This window comes from Theropithecus gelada, chromosome 20 (genome assembly GCF_003255815.1).
Source record: "Theropithecus gelada isolate Dixy chromosome 20, Tgel_1.0, whole genome shotgun sequence".
Taxonomy (NCBI): Eukaryota; Metazoa; Chordata; class Mammalia; order Primates; family Cercopithecidae; genus Theropithecus; species Theropithecus gelada.
Genome location: NC_037688.1, coordinates 60,813,565 through 60,828,970, shown reverse-complemented (window position 1 = coordinate 60,828,970; position 15,406 = coordinate 60,813,565). Strand labels below are relative to the sequence as shown.

The 15,406-nt window shown below is 47.7% G+C and overlaps 1 protein-coding gene across 3 annotated transcripts in view; it reads right to left on the bottom strand.

Moving 5' to 3' along the window:
- The window catches only part of GGA2 (golgi associated, gamma adaptin ear containing, ARF binding protein 2), a 43,472-nt gene that overhangs the window by 13,457 nt on the left and 14,609 nt on the right, over nt 1–15,406 (bottom strand). The window contains exons 2-10 of one of the 3 annotated variants that reach the window (XM_025370294.1): nt 14,990–15,074; nt 13,590–13,665; nt 12,652–12,750; nt 10,976–11,099; nt 7,970–8,073; nt 6,213–6,293; nt 5,515–5,652; nt 2,426–2,507; nt 137–262 (exon numbers count right to left, since the gene is read on the bottom strand). In XM_025370294.1, coding sequence (XP_025226079.1) covers nt 137–262; nt 2,426–2,507; nt 5,515–5,652; nt 6,213–6,293; nt 7,970–8,073; nt 10,976–11,099; nt 12,652–12,750; nt 13,590–13,665; nt 14,990–15,074 — 915 coding nt within the window. Of the gene's footprint in view, nt 1–136; nt 263–2,425; nt 2,508–5,514; nt 5,653–6,212; nt 6,294–7,969; nt 8,074–10,975; nt 11,100–12,651; nt 13,666–14,984; nt 15,075–15,406 lie in introns of all 3 variants that reach the window. The other 2 variants (XM_025370296.1, XM_025370295.1) reach the window with 2 other exon arrangements.

Sequence of the window (15,406 nt, the reverse complement as noted above, 5' to 3'; positions counted from 1 at the left end):
AAGGGGAACAAAGGGCGAGTTCTCTCCTTTCTATTCCTTAACCCAGACTATGTTTAGGACCCATTTTTTTTTTTTTTTTCCCTGGGAATTGCAGGTTGCCCTGAGGCAGAAGGCAAGGAGAGGCTTTCAAACATACCTCTGGAGACAGGGATGTCTCCCACTGAGCTGGTCACTCTGTTTCCAAAGGTGACCCGGCCCTCCATCACCTGTTTGTACAGCAGAACTCCTTGGGTGAGGAGGTCATTTGCCTGGAGAATTTCCGCTGAAGAATGAGGGAAGAATCAGAACCCCCCGGTTTGGTGACCAACAATCTCAATCCTTTCTAAGCGTTTCCATAAAACAGCCTTCATATGGCTCGACTATGTTCAGTTTATCCACACCTCCAGCCCCCAGATTGTGTCATCGGACCCTATCAGGCCTAGTCAGTTAACCCGAGTCCTAACATGTTAATAGTTCTCAATGCAGAAGGAAGCAAATCTGTTTACCTTCTACACCTGTACTGTCCAGAGTACTGGCCAGCAGTAAGCACTCAAATTAAGGCCCTTTAAATAACAAACTTTTAACTTTAACTCAGAACCTGTTGGCTGGGCGCAGTGGCTCAGGCCTGCAATCCCAGCACTTTGGGAGGCTGAGGTGGGCGGATCACCTGAGGTCAGGAGTTCAAGACCATCCTGGCCAACATGGTGAAACCCAGTTTCTACTAAAAATACAAAAAGTTAGCCGGGTGTGGTGGCGGGTGCCTGTAATCCCAACTATTCGGGAGGCTGAGGTGGGAGAATTGCTTGAACCCAGGAGAGGGAGGTTGCAGCGAGCTGGGATCATGTCATTGCACTCCAGCCGGGGCAACAAGAGCGAAACTCTATTTCAAGAAAAAAAGAAATATCAGAAACAGAAACATTAACAGCATCATGGGGGATGCGACGAGCAGAACTGAGACTGAGAATACTCTTAATTCAGAGGGCCTATTTTCATGCAAGGAGAAAAGGCTGTGCGTGGTGATTCATGCCTGTAATCCCAGCACTTTGGGAAGCCAAGGCGGGCAAATCACTTGAGCCCAGGAGTTTGAGACCAGCCTGGCCAACATGGCAAAACTCCATCTCTACGAAAAGTACAAAAATTAGCCAGGTATGGTGGTGCGCAACTGTAGTTCCAGCTACTCAGGAGGCTGAGGCATGAGAACTGCTTGAACCCAGGAGACAGAGGCTGTAGAGGCTGCAGTGAACTGAGATCACGCCATTGGACTCCAGCCTGAGCAACAGAGTGAGACTGTCTCAAAAAAACGAAAAAGGATTGCAGAGGGCATGCACATGCTATCCACTAAGAGAGACTAAAGAAATATAAACCAATTATACAGTATGGCTTTTCTTTTGCGTCTGATTTAGAACAATTTTTTTTAAGTTAGCAAGAGATGATTAAGGAGAAATTTTATCAGGGAAATCTGAACACTGACTGAATCTTTGATTATTTTGAAATGTCCAGAGGCTGGGGATTGTGGCTTACGCCTGTAAGACCAGCACTTTGGGAGGCCATGGCAGGCAGATCACTAGAGGCCAGCAGTTTGAAACCAGCCTGGCCAAATTGGTGAAACGTCATCTCTACAAAAATACAAAAATTAGCCAGGTATGATGGTGGTTGCCTGTAATCCCAGCTACTTGGGAGGCTGAGGCAGGTGAATGGCTTGAACCCGGGAGGTGGAGGTTGCAGTGAACCAAGATTACATCACTGCACTCCAGCCTGGACGATAGAATGAGACTCCATCTCAAAAAAAAATTAAAAGAAAAAGGAATGTCTAGAATTTGCTTCAAAACAGACTAGGGAATGGGTGGGTACAAAAAGAGGTACAGATGAAACAAGATTTGAAAAATCAGCTATGAGCTGGTAATTATTAAAGATGAGTGAAGAATACATAGGATTTATTTTACTATTCCCGTCTCTCATGTTTTGAGATTTTCCATAATAAAGAGTTAAATTTTTTTTTAGTAACTGTGGACAATTTTTCACGTCCCTACGGATGTCCCTTCCATTTCCAATCAGCCAGGCTCTCTTAGGTGACCTACCTGGCCCCTGAAGGTACAAAAGCTGGTGATCCCTTTGAGACACCACCCACAGCTGTTTCTCTGGCCCCTGAGATTGATCAGCTTTTCCTGAAGTCTCCAGAGGGATCTTTCTTCTACCTCTCACACCCCAATCTCCATGGTCAATTTCCACCCCTTTTCAGGCTTTAGACCTGCTGCTGATTTCTTACTGAAGCCTGGATCCTGCTGGAAGTCAGTTCTGAGGCAACTCAAGCCACACCCTACCTAAGCACAAGCTCCACGGAACATCAAGTCCACTCTGTCTTGTTCCTGGCACAGCAGCGTGACAGGAGGGACCGAATCTGTCTTGCACCCGTGCTGCTAGCTATACCCAAAGAAAGAAAACTTACCGAGTGCATCATCGTCATCAGTGGTGTCACTCGCCAGCCGGAACAGCGTGGGCCGCAGCTTTTCACACCTCTCATACACGACCTGAAAGAGCACAACGTGGTTCATGACACATGCCCAGGCACCCCACAACGCCCCCCTTCAGGGCCCCAGGAACCTCTGATCAGGCAGGTGGCAGTGTCTGGGGCTTCAGGAGGCCTCCTGTTGGTCCTGACTTCGAGAGTGCAGGTTTGAAGTAACATGGCAGAGTTTCAGAAAACGATTACAGGCTACAAGTGTATGATTTTTGAAAATAAAAGAATCTGACTGGGCAGGGTGGCTCAGTAGACCCAGCACTTTGGGGGACTGAGGTGGGCAGATCACCTGAGGTCAGGAGTTCAAGACCAGCCTGGCCAACATGGTGAAACCCTGTCTCTACTAAAAATACAAAAGTTAGTGGGTGCCTGTAATCCCAGCTACTCAGGAGGCTTTCTCTTAGGAATTTGGAAAGACAGTAGTTCATTTCTGCTAATCTTATGAAGTGGAAGGAGTTATGTGGGGGCTGGCTCTCCTGTGCAGAGAAACATTTAAAAAAAAAAAAAAAAAACTGGAATGCAGAGGGAGATGGCTGAAACAGACCTGCAGAAGGAGGTGGAGAACAGAGCTCCAAGGGAGACCAAGAGCATGGCAGCCTCAAACCTGCCACAGAAAGGCTGTGGTTTCTTTTTGATTGTTTGTTTGTTTTTGAGATGGAGTTTCGCTGTTGTTGCCCAGGCTGGAGTGCAATGGTGTGATCTCGGCTCACCACAACCTCCGCCTCCCAGGTTCAAATGATTCCCCTGCCTCAGCCTCCCGAGTAGCTGGGATTACAGGCATACGCCACTATGCTCAGCTGATATTGTATTTTTAGTAGAGATGGGGTTTCTCCATGTTGGTCAGGCTGGTCTCGAACTCCTGAACTCAGGTGATACACCTGCCTCGGCTTCTGAAAGTGCTGAGATTACAGGCGTGAGCCACTGCGCCCAGCTGGACTGTAGTTTCTTAGATGTGACAACAAAAGCACCAGCAAGACATTTAAAAAAAAAAGAAAAAAAAAAAAAAAAGAAGGCCAGGCATGGTGGCTCATGCCTGTAATCCCAGCACTTTGGGAGGCCAAGGCAGGTGGATCACCTGAGGTCAGGGTTCGAGACCAGCCTGGCCAACATGGTGAAACCCTGTCTCTACTGGTCAGGCACGGTGGCTCACACCTGTAATCCCAGCACTTTGGGAGACTGAGGTAGGCGGATCACCTGAGGTCAGGAGTTTGAGACCAGCCTAACCAACATAGAGAAACCCTGTCTTTACTAAAAAAAAAAAAAAAAAAAAATACAAAATTAGCCAGGTGTGCTGGCACATTCCTGTAATCCTAGCACTTGGGAGGTTGAGGCAGGAGAATCGCTTGAACCCAGGAGGAGGAGGTTGTGGGGAGCTGAGATCACGCAATTGCACTCCAGCCTGGGCGATAGAGCGAGACTTTGTCTCAAAAAACAAAACAAAACAAAACTTTCCCGCTTCAAAAGATGCTATCAAAACAGTGAAAAAGATGGGAGAAAACTGTCTGATAAGGAACTTGTATCCAGAATACATAAAAAAACGCTTGTAACTCAAAAAGACACTCCAAAAGATGGGCAACGGATTTGCAGACATGTCTTCTAAGATGTACAAGCTGCCAATAAGCATAGAAAATAAACGAGCCGTTAAGAAACAGAAAGTTGCAACGAGACAGCACTTCACACCCTCCAGGAGGGCTCTGATCAAAAAGATAACAACAAATGTTGGCAGGATGCAGAGAACTGGAACCAATACATTGCTGCTGGGAATGTAAAATGGCACAGCCACTTTGGAAAACAGTTTGGCAGTTTCTCAAAATGTTAAATATGGAGTTACCCCAAGATCCAGCAATTCCATTTCTAGGTATATACCCAAGAGAATTTAAAACCTATGTTCACATAAAAACTTAGACAAAGTTCAAAGTCATTAATCGTAATGAATAATTCAAAGGCATCATTCATAATAGCCAAAAAGTAGGAACAAACCAAATGTCCATCAGCTGATAAATGGAGAAACAAAATGTAGCATAGCCAAACAATGGAACACTATTCGGGCATGAACAGAAATGGAGCAGTGACACAAGTTACCAGATGGATGCACCTGCAAGCATTAGGCTACGTAAAGGAAGCCAGACACGAAAGCCTACGTATTGTGTAACTGCACTTGGACAAAGGATCCAAATAGGCAAATCCAGAGAGACAGAAAGTGGATTAGTGGTTGCCAAGGACTGGGGAAAGGGGAGTTTGGGAAAGGGGGAATGACTGTTAATGGGTACAAGGATTCTTTTAGGGGTGATTAACATATTCTATAACTAGGTAGATATGATGTTTGCTTTTATGGTATGTTAATTTTTATCTCAATAAAGATGCTATATAAAAATTAAGATCTCAAGATGTGGAGGAGCTAGAACTTGCATATGCTGCTGTTAGGATTGTAAAATGGTGCAATTACCCTGGAAGATAGCTTAGCCACTTTGTTTCCTAACAAGTTAAATATATACTTAGCATATGACCTAGTAATTCCAGACATTTACCCACAAGAAATGAAAATAGATGTTCACACAAAATCCCGTGTACACAACTGTTTATAGCAGCGTGATTCATAATCACCCAAAGATGGAAACAACGCAAGGCCCATCAATAGTTACACGCTGTGGTACATCCAGGTGATGGGATAGTACCTGGCAGTAAGAAGAAACAAGCTACTGCTACACACAGCAACGGGATGGATCTAGAGTGAGAGCCAGGCAAAAATAGAGGGTTATGTACTGCATCATTCCATTTATACAAGAGTCTGGGAGTTGTCAGCAAATCAGAACAGAAAGCAAATCAGTAGCTGCCCAGGGATTGCAGAGTAGGGGAGACAGGAAAGGAGAACAAAGCAGCACAAGGACATCTGGGGAGGTGTCAGATATGTTTACCATCTTGACTCTGAGATGGCTTCATGGGTGCATACAGGTGAAAGCACTGCAAACTCACTTCAGTAAACACGTGCAGCCCCCTGTGTTACACCTGAAGATTACCTGCAGGGCCTCCTGGTCGGGCAGGGCCTGCCCTGGCCTGCGGTACATGCTCAGCATCTCCTGCAGTACCTTCACATGGCTTCGCACTTCCTCCACCGCACTGACCCTCTTGGACACCTTCTCCGATTTTTCTTGTTCCTTTTGGGAAAAAGAAGAGGATGGGAGTGAAGGAGCAGAAACTCTGGCTGAAGCCTGAACAAGGGATGGGAAAGAGTCACTATTGAGAGAGCTCACTCAGGGGAGTCACCAGGATGTTAAGTGCATGGGAGAGCTCACACAGTGGATGAAAAAATACTCAAAAGCCCAGAATTCCTGGGGAGGAAACTGCAGTTTGGGGAATGGTGACCGTGACCTCTGCCTCTGTGCCACCAGCCTCAAGCCCTTTGAAAAGCAGTTTTCTAAACCTGGACTTTGTCCATACCAATACCTGTTGCTGGGACCGAAGCTGGTGTCTAGGAAATGCTTTGAGCAGCATGGATGAAAGCAGCTGAGAAGTACGGCAGCAGCGGGGTTTCTGCTTCCAATCACCACCTTGCTGCCCTCGAGGGAGCCTATGGCTGTTCCCCAGAGTTCAGGGCTAGGAGCCACTCTTTCTCCCAGGCAACCATTCCTCTACCCCTCAAGCATAGGCTCATGCGCACTGTCCTTCAGCCTCTGTCAAATGCTGCTTCTACTGAACCAACTGGAAGAATGCCCACCTCCTTGACCAAATTCTTGATTAACCGGTTTGCAGCCTGAAGGTCCTCAGGGTGGTTGCTCTTTAGAAGCCTTGTCAGAAGCTGGAGAGAGTGAACAGGAAGAGTAGGTGAGACCACAACTCCCTCAGGACCAGAGCAGAAGCAGCGGCTACAGAAGAGTTAACACTAACAACAACGCACACATTTTACATGCACTGTCTCACTAAATGGTCCCAAGGACACTATGATGCAGGCACTCTGACTATCCCAATACACCACTGTTTTTTTTTTTTTTTTTTGAGACCGGGCCTTGCTCTGTTGTCAGACTGGAGTGCAGTGGCGTGATCTTGGCTCACTGCAACCTCTGCCTCCCAGGTTGACACCATTCTCCTGCCTCAGCCTTCAAAGTAGCTGGGACTACAGGCACGTGCCACCATGCCCAGCTAATTTTTGTGTTTTTAGTAGAGACGGGGTTTCACCATGTTGGCCAGGGTGGTCTCAATCTCTTGACCTCGTGATCCACCTGCCTCGGCCTTCCAAAGTGCTGGGATTACAGGCATGAGACGCTGTGCCCAGCCCGCCACTGGTTTTCAGTAGGATAGGGGGACGGGGGGGATTACTTCTCCCAGGGGATGTCTGGCCAAGTCTGGAGAAATTTGGTTGTCACAACTAGAGAGGGGGTGCTACTGGTAGCTCGTGGGTAGAGTCGGGAATGCTGTGAACATCCTACACTGCACAGGACAGTCCCCAGCGACAGGGAATTCTCTGGCCCAAAAGGGTGCTAGGTCTGCAGTTGCCCTGGACCATGTGCTTTACGATACAACAGACCCTGGTGATCTTGTTCATCCCTTCATTTCCAATGCCTAGCAGGATGCCTGGCACAGAGAAGTCACTCAATCTTCATGGAACGGATGGCAGGAAAAGTGGGGAAAATGAGGGCTAGTAACACAGGATTTTTTCTCAGAAGTCACACCATACCTCCTTCCTAGCTCCTCCCACCCTCTGCAAACCCAAGGCACCAAGCAGGAGGAAAGCCAGGGAGAAAGGCGGCCCGGAGCCTAGACTAGTCTTGCTCATTCTAACAACAGAGACCTGATGGCCACAGAGTATCTAGGCCCAAGGAGTGGGTACAGGGAGGGGGTGCCGTTGGCAGGCAGACCATACCACACAGAAAAGAGTACATAGCGTGTAGCCTTCCGACACTCCATGAACTAGACCTGTGACTGACCAAGAACAGTCATGACCGAAAACACTGCCAGCACTAGGCCAAAGGGTTCCCCACTCACAGGCATCATAGAGTTATCTCTGGGTCTTGGCCACCTTACTCTTCTTGTCCCTCTAGATACTGATGTCCAAGGAACAATGATTTGGGGAGTTCATAGTGGATGAAAAATGGATAGGGCCAGGCTCACTGGCACTGAGAAAGAGCTGAACCAACACACAGCAGCAAGTCCTTCCACCTTCCCCACCCCAATACCACACCCATAGAGGACATGACCCATCACCCACACTTCCCATGAGCTAGCCTTCTGCACCTTCTTTCCCCAAGGAAGGCTGTGCAGAAAAGGGAGAGGGCACAAAGAGCCCAGCACCTTTTTAGTCGGCTTATCCGTAAAGAATGCACCCAAATCTTCTGCTACCTCACTCCTAAGGGCCTGTCTGGACAGGAGAATCCACGTAACCTGCCCCCCTTCACAATCTGATTCAAGCATCAAAGGGCATTTACAGTCCCTAAGGGAAAAGGTCTGATCAGACACCATGTAGGTCTGGTTCCTTACCTTGGACTTTTCTTCATCAGCATCGAAGATGGAGCTCTTGGGCCAGGGAGATGGTGGGGGTAAGATTTTATCCACTGGTAGTTTAGGGTCTTGTTTTATAATTCCTAAAAATGCAATTTACAAAGTTAAGACACCAATATGGTACCCAGAAACTTCAGTCAGAATCCAGTATAAAGTCTAGAAACCCCTGGTTCCTGATACCATGCTAGGAAAGCACTGTCAACAGCCTTCAACACCCAGTCTATGAATGAAGTTTTACATCATCTCTTAGGAGAATCCAAGGGACCACCATGGTGCCCGGGACATCAGAGCCAACTATGTCAGAGAAGAGCCAGTCCTGAAGGCCTGCAGTCTGTGGGCCCTATGCTATAAAAACATGAATCAGTTTATCCAGCTACATAACCTCCCAGGGATCAAAAGTGTCTGGAGGGTCCCTGATGAAGCTCCTGAAAATGCTGAGTGCATGTGACAGGGAACAACAGTCCATCTGAACCCGGGTTCCTTTTTTTAAGAGCCCAATATAAAAAGGAATTCAGATTCCCATCTTCCAAACAGGACACACAAGGGTGGGAACTATCACCTGTGACAACAACAAAACACTGGAAAGTGCGCAAATTCACAACATTTTTGTTGTTTTTGAGACAGATTCTTGCTCTGTCTCCCAGGCTAGAGTGCAGTGGTATGATCACAGCTTGCTGCAGCCTCAAACTCCTGGGCTCAAGCAGTCCTCCCACCTTGGCCTTCCAAGTAGCTGGGACTACAGGTGGGTACCACCACACCCAGCTAATTTTTTAAAAATTTTTTTGTAGAGATGGGGTCTCGCTATGTTGCCCACGCTGGTCTGAAACTCCTGGCCTCAAGAGATTCCTCACCTCAAACTACTAAAGTGCTGGGATCATAGGCGTGAGCCACCATGCCCAGCCTACAACTTCCTTGAATCCATCAGAGAGCTCAGATCACAGGGCAACCACCAAGTAACTTGAAATCTAAGGAAAAAAACAACCTCCAAGGATTGACAAAAGGCAATACCAATAGTAACAACTAAGCTAGAATTATTTTAAAATTGTTTACAGGCCAGTGTGAGCTGCCAAGAGAATACAGAATTTCTGGAGGCTGCAACAGAAAGAAAATAAGCTCTTCTCCAGAGGCTCACAAAAACAGCGGGAAGGCCTGAAGGCAGGATTACAGGGAGAAGAGGAACAAACGCTGCAGTCTTAGAACACTGGTGGAACCCACAGCAGCTAGAGAAGAAATAGGGGAGAAAAAACAAAAACAAACCCTAGTACCCTAGGAGGAGGAGCAGGAATTATGTCCTGGGCCCAGATCTACACTGGGGTGAGGCAGGATCACAAACAGATCCTACCAAGACCCAGGATGCAGTGACTGCCTAAGAACCAGGGTGAACCAGAACAAAGACTGGCCCTGCCCACCACCCTATCCCTCTGACAAGGGACAGCTGTCTACTGCTACAAGTGGCAAGAACAACGAGAAAGGCTCTCTCTGAGGTGCAGAGGAAAGTGAAGACCTATAGCTGAGAGAACAGATCCTGAAAAAAGTAACAAACTAGCCCCCAACCTAAATACAGGCTAACACCAGAGGAATCTGAAGTCTGATGTAACTACAGCAACAACAAATCTCACACCCAGTTCAAATCCTGCCTACCAAAAGGAAAGCTCTACCCAATTCCAGGGATTAAAAACTCCTTACCTCACTGATGGATATGCCAATTACCCTGATTTGATCACTACACATTGTATGCCTGAACCAAAATATCACATTGTCTCCAATAAATGTGTATAAGTATGTGTCAATTAAAAATAAATCCACGGCTGGGCACAGTGGCTCACGCCTGTAATCCGAGCACTTTGGGAGGCTGAGGCAGGCGGATCATTTGAGGTCGGGAGTTCAAGACCAGCCTGAGCAACATGGTAAAACCCCATCTCTACTAAAAATACAAAAATTAGCCGGGCATGGTGGCGGGTGCCTATAATCTCAGCTACTTGAGAAGCTGAGGCATGAGAATCGCTTGAACCCAGGAGGCAGAGGTCGCAGTGAATGGAGATCATTCCACTGCACTCCAGCCTGGGCGACAGAGTAAGACTCTGTCTCAAAAAAAAAAAAGTACTGAAAGATCTGTCTGCACATTGTTACTTTTATCACAATAGCATTTTTCACACTCTGGCTCATAGGTAGCATTTATCTGTACTTCACAGTAAGGTTCCACTATTTCAGGAAAAGGGGTTAAAGAGGGACATGGCGGCTCATGCCTGGGAGGCTGAGGTGGGAGGATCATTTGAGCCCAGGAGTTTGAGACCAGTGTGGGCAACATTGCAAGACCTTGTCTCTACAAAAAATAAAAATATTTGGTGTAAGTAAGAGAGCAAGTGAGACAGAGATAGAGAGAGACAGAGGGAGAGTGAGTGTGTGTGTGTGTGTGTGTGTGTGTGTGTGTGTGTTGGGGTGTGGGTGGGAGAATAATAAGTGAATAAATCAGCTGGGTATGGTGGCACACGTCTGTAGTCCCAGCTACTTGGGAGGCTGAGGCAGGAGAATGGCTGGAGTCCAGGAGGTCGAGGCTGCAGTGAGCCATGACTCCACCACTGTGCTCCAGCCTAGGTGATGGGGCAGCACCTTGTCTCAAAAAAAAAAAAAAAAAAAAAAAAGAAAAGGTTAGTTTTTAAGCAACCAAGAATTTTAAAAGATAAATAAGTGCTTTAGTGATATACGTAGCTTGTATTTTGACCTTTCTCACCCTGTGGTTTCCTATGATCCAGGCAACAGGGAAAAAAAGCAAGCCTTACATCATCTTTCTAGGTTTGCACTATGGCTTTTAAAGTTAAGTAGATAAAAGATTTATTGCGTAAAAAAAAAAATCAAAACTCTACCTCAGTGTCTATGGTCCTACATAAGAAGTCCAGCTTTCAACAAAAATTATAAGGCAGACGAAAAAGCAGGAAGATACAGGCCAAGCCAAGAGGAAATACGACACAGTAACGCAAGTCAGACCTTGTTTCTTCAGCATCTGATAGGCATCTCGGATCTTGATGTCTTCCGGAAACCAGACTGTCCAACTAAAGAGTATTTCAATGACTCTTCCTTTAACTTTTTCTGTGGCCCAGGACCCCAGGTACTGAAAGTAAAAAGGAAAGAGAATTCTAGAGCTGGAAGAGACTTGGGAGACCGACACTTTAACTGAAGAGGTAGCTGCTGAGGCCCAGAGACACGAGCACCCAGGAACGGTACGAGTGTGAGGAGAGACTAGAGGCCACCCCATCTGGCGCCCAGCCCCGGAGTCCTTCCCGGCATTCAAGGAATTGATCTCCACAATACTCACACTAAACCCCACCATGCAGAGGCCTAGGTCAGAGCCTGTTCTACACCACTGGAGACAGTCATTTTTATGCCTCAGACAAGAATATAATAATAAAACTTGGTCTTTGTTTCAGTTCCTGGCACAGAACTTCAGAAACCCTCGGAATTTCCTGAGTCATAACAGTGTCTTGTTATTCAAGAGACACTCTCGCAGGGTGCACCTGAGTTTTCACTAATGACTTACAGTGAGTGCCTAGAGAGTTTCAAGGGCTGGCCACTCCAAAGAGATCAACCCTGTGATCAGAGGGCTGAAACTTTCAGCCCCATCCCCTGACCTGTGCCCTCACATCCCCACCGACGGAGGTGGCAGGGGCAGGCAGGGGCGTGTGAACTAGAGATTGAGTTCAACTACGTGGCCAATGATTCGACGGATCATGCCTAGGTAATAAAACCTAGAGCTAGTTCAAGCCAGCAATGATGTGTTAAAAAAAAAAAAACCAGAAAAAACACTGAAACAAGGAAGCTCAGAGAACCTCTCAGTTGAACCTACGATGGGAGGACGGCAAGCTCAGAGTCCAGGAGAGGGACAGCAGATGTGTCCCCTCTTGCCCCACCAAGACCTTGCCTATGCATTGCTTCCATTTGTATTCTTTATAATAAAACAGGGATAGAAAGTATAGTGCTTTCCTGTATATGTGAATCATTCTAGGGAATTATGGAATCTGTGTGGCGGCGGGAGGCGGGGCGTTCATGGGAACCCCTGAATCTGCAGCTGGGGATGCAGAAGTGCAGCAGTTTGAGGACACATGAGACTCATGGCTGGCAGCTGAAACATGGGAAGCCTAAGCAGCACTGAGCCCTCACCGCATGGGGTCCGGGTAGTATGCAGCTCTGAGGAGCATCAGAACTGAAATGAACTGTGGGACCCACAGTCAGTGTCAGCACTGTTGTGGGAACACAGTAAGGCAGGGCTCAATGTTGGTTACCTGAGACTGGCTGAGCTAAGACAGGGGCCAGGAGGACAGGTGCAGAGGACAAGGGAGGAGGTGATAGGATAACTTCAGGCCACCCCTGGGATCTCTCACTGTCTCTACCAGGAACCTGTGCCTCCAAGCTGGAGTTCCTCATCTCCTCTAGGCCACATGTCTCCATGGCCTTCTTACAGGGGAAATGTGAAAACGCTAACAGTGAGGGGCACAGGTCAGCTGATGAGCAGAGCCTCTTCCTAGAGCTTGGAGAGAAGAGCGCTTTCACAGGCAGGAGCAGGTTTTGTCCATGTGTGGGCCTGCCTCTGGCCTGAGGAGGGCACCAGGAGTTTGACGGCGGGCTTAGGTGTGGCACAGTGGGCAGAGCCAAGCCCAGGTACTCACCTTTGGGGACAACACTTTGATCAGTTCGTTCAGGAAACGAAATTTGGCCACCTCACTGTGGAACTTCTCCCCACAGTGGTTCATGCACATCTCCAGCACCTGCATAGACACAGGACCCCCGTGAGAAGGTGGAAAGCCAGTGGTCCCAGGCTCCCCTCCAGACTGGTAACCACTTGCTGGAGACTGCGCTGGAACCACGGCTAACCCTGCCTCAAGCCTATGAGGACACTGAAGTTTTGATGAAGAGGACTTTTTCAGATCAAGAAAAAAATGCCCCCTGTTCAATCTTGCTACAACTGCCTCAGGTTTATGCCCAGGAAAGAGCTTAGTGGTGTATGTCAAACCCTGAGGTCACTCCACCTTTAAGGAGACCCTTTGAGAGGTGAAAGTGGCTCAAGAACCAACTCCTCCCCAGAGGCAGAAATCTGGTATCCAGTGCCCAAGACCAGCCAGATATCACCCACTGGCACTCAAGAGGCAAGCTGGGCCTGCAGACCCCTCCTCTGGTCCATACTACGGCTTTCAACACTGCAAATTAGTCACCAACATCTAAACTCTCAAACATATACAAAGACCGAAACCAGCAATCCTGAGCCCATACTCATACCTGCCAACAGTCAGTGGGCCCTGTGCTAGAGCTGCCCTCTTTAGACAGGGCACATGAACTTGCCAGCCCTGGTCTAAGAAGGGCAAATGAAATAAAACCTTCCTTTCCTTCTCCCACAGTAGACTCAATGTTGTCCTAAAGAAACAGATGAGAAAGAGAAGAAGGGTGGGGACCCTGGCCCAGAACTCCCTCCTCCAACCTGCTGTGAAGGTGAACCTCTCAGAGGAGCTCCCGGCCCCAATGGAAAGGATCTGGGTGGAAGCAAAGTGCTTCTCAGCTCTCTATAGGGCAAGGACAGGAAAGCTTAGGCTACAAGGCAAGCCAAACTCACCGTTAAGGCATAAAGAGCTTCCTTCTCTTGCGGAGACTGGATCTTGTGGGCCAGTAGCCAGGGCGCATGTGTGGGGCTATAAGGAAACAAAAAGACCTAGACTCTGGGCAGGCAAGAAGAAACTAACCCAAGTGGCTGAGCATGCTCAGTAAAGTCACTTTTCTTCCAGGGGCTGGTGTCCAAAAGCAGAGGTGGAGTGTGCCTGACAAACAGCCCTCGCGGGGGCCCTGGAGACGGCCACCTCCCACCCACCCTGGTTGCACCTACAGCACACAAGTTCCTCCTCCTGCCCAGGGCATACTGCCCTCCCCTCAGCCAACCCCCAGCCCCCAAACTCCAAGCTTCCAGTCCCAGCCCAGTCCCATGCATAGCCAGAGCAGCACAGGCCCTGTATGGCTGTGATAAATGTCCAGGAAATGCTAGAGCAGAAAGTGCGATCAAACTCTGGGTTCAAACTGGCCAAATATGTGACACCACACAGATTAAACATCTGGATGGGCCAGGCACAGTGGCTCACACCTGTAATTCCAGCACTTTGGGAGGCCAGGGCAGTTGGATCACCTGAGGTCAGGAGTTTGAGACCAGCCTGGCAAAAATGGTGAAACTCCATCTCCACTAAAAAAATACAAAAATTAGCCAGGTGTGGTGGCACGTGCCTGTAATCCTAGCTACTTAGGAGGCTGATGCAGGAGAATCGCTTCAACCCAGGAGGTGGAGGTTGTAGTGAGCTGAGATCGCGCCATTGCACTCCAGCCTGGGTGACAGAGTGAGACTCTGCCTCAAGAAAAGAAAAAAAAAAAGAAAAGAAAAGAAAAGAAAAGAAAACAAAAACAAAACATCTGGATGACTCACTTGATTCTGAGTCTTCAGGTCCTATCCAGATGCTGTGGAAACAGAATTCAGTAAAACCTTCCCCCTTTCCTTTTTCTTAAGATTACATTTAAATGGTGGAGAACACACCGATCTCTTTTAATTAGGTAACATGTCTACATTGTATCAGTAACATTCAGAGTTCTCCTCAGCATTAGTGTTTTATAACACTATTTAAAATTAATAACTGCTAGTTGCAAATGAGCTATCCTGTGTTTTTTTTCCCCTACATGAATTTGCTAATTTTAGAAAAATAACATTATCAGGATTATGGGGGAAAATGACAGCATGAATGCCGGCCTGACTGTATTTCTATTTTTTTGAGACAGGGTCTCGCTCTGTCACCCAGGCTGGTCTCAAACTCCTGGGCTCAAGCGATCCTCCCGCCTTGGTCTCCCAAAGTGCTGGGATTACAGGCATGAGCCACCAAGCCTTGCCTAGAGAGCTTAACCCTAAAGCAGTCTTGAGAGACAAAGGCCTACACTCAGTGTGGGGTGCCCCCAGAGTCAACTATGTGTAAGTCACCTTACCCATTGGGGTCAGTGTTCACCTGCTCACAGAAATTCTGGATAGCTGACCAATCCTGTTCCGACATGCTTGGGTCTGTGGCTTTGTCTGTCAAATAAATAATAAAGTTAGAATATGCATAAGAAGAAGAAATTTACACCCCTCCCCATACACACGGTGGCCAAGGGCTGTCTTATCACGGATCTACAGGATCAGACCAGTGGGCAGACAGCTGGAAGGAGAGGAATTGTGCCTACGCTGCCCACCACCATCCAGCACAGTGTTGGGCACATGGTATGCCCTTACTGAATATTTGCTAATTGAATGAACCAGCAAATTAAAGAACAGCTGGCTGGCCGTAGTGGCTCATGCGTGTAATCCCTACATTTTGGGAGGCTGTGGGGGGATCATTTGAGGTCAGGAGTTTGAGACTAGCCTGA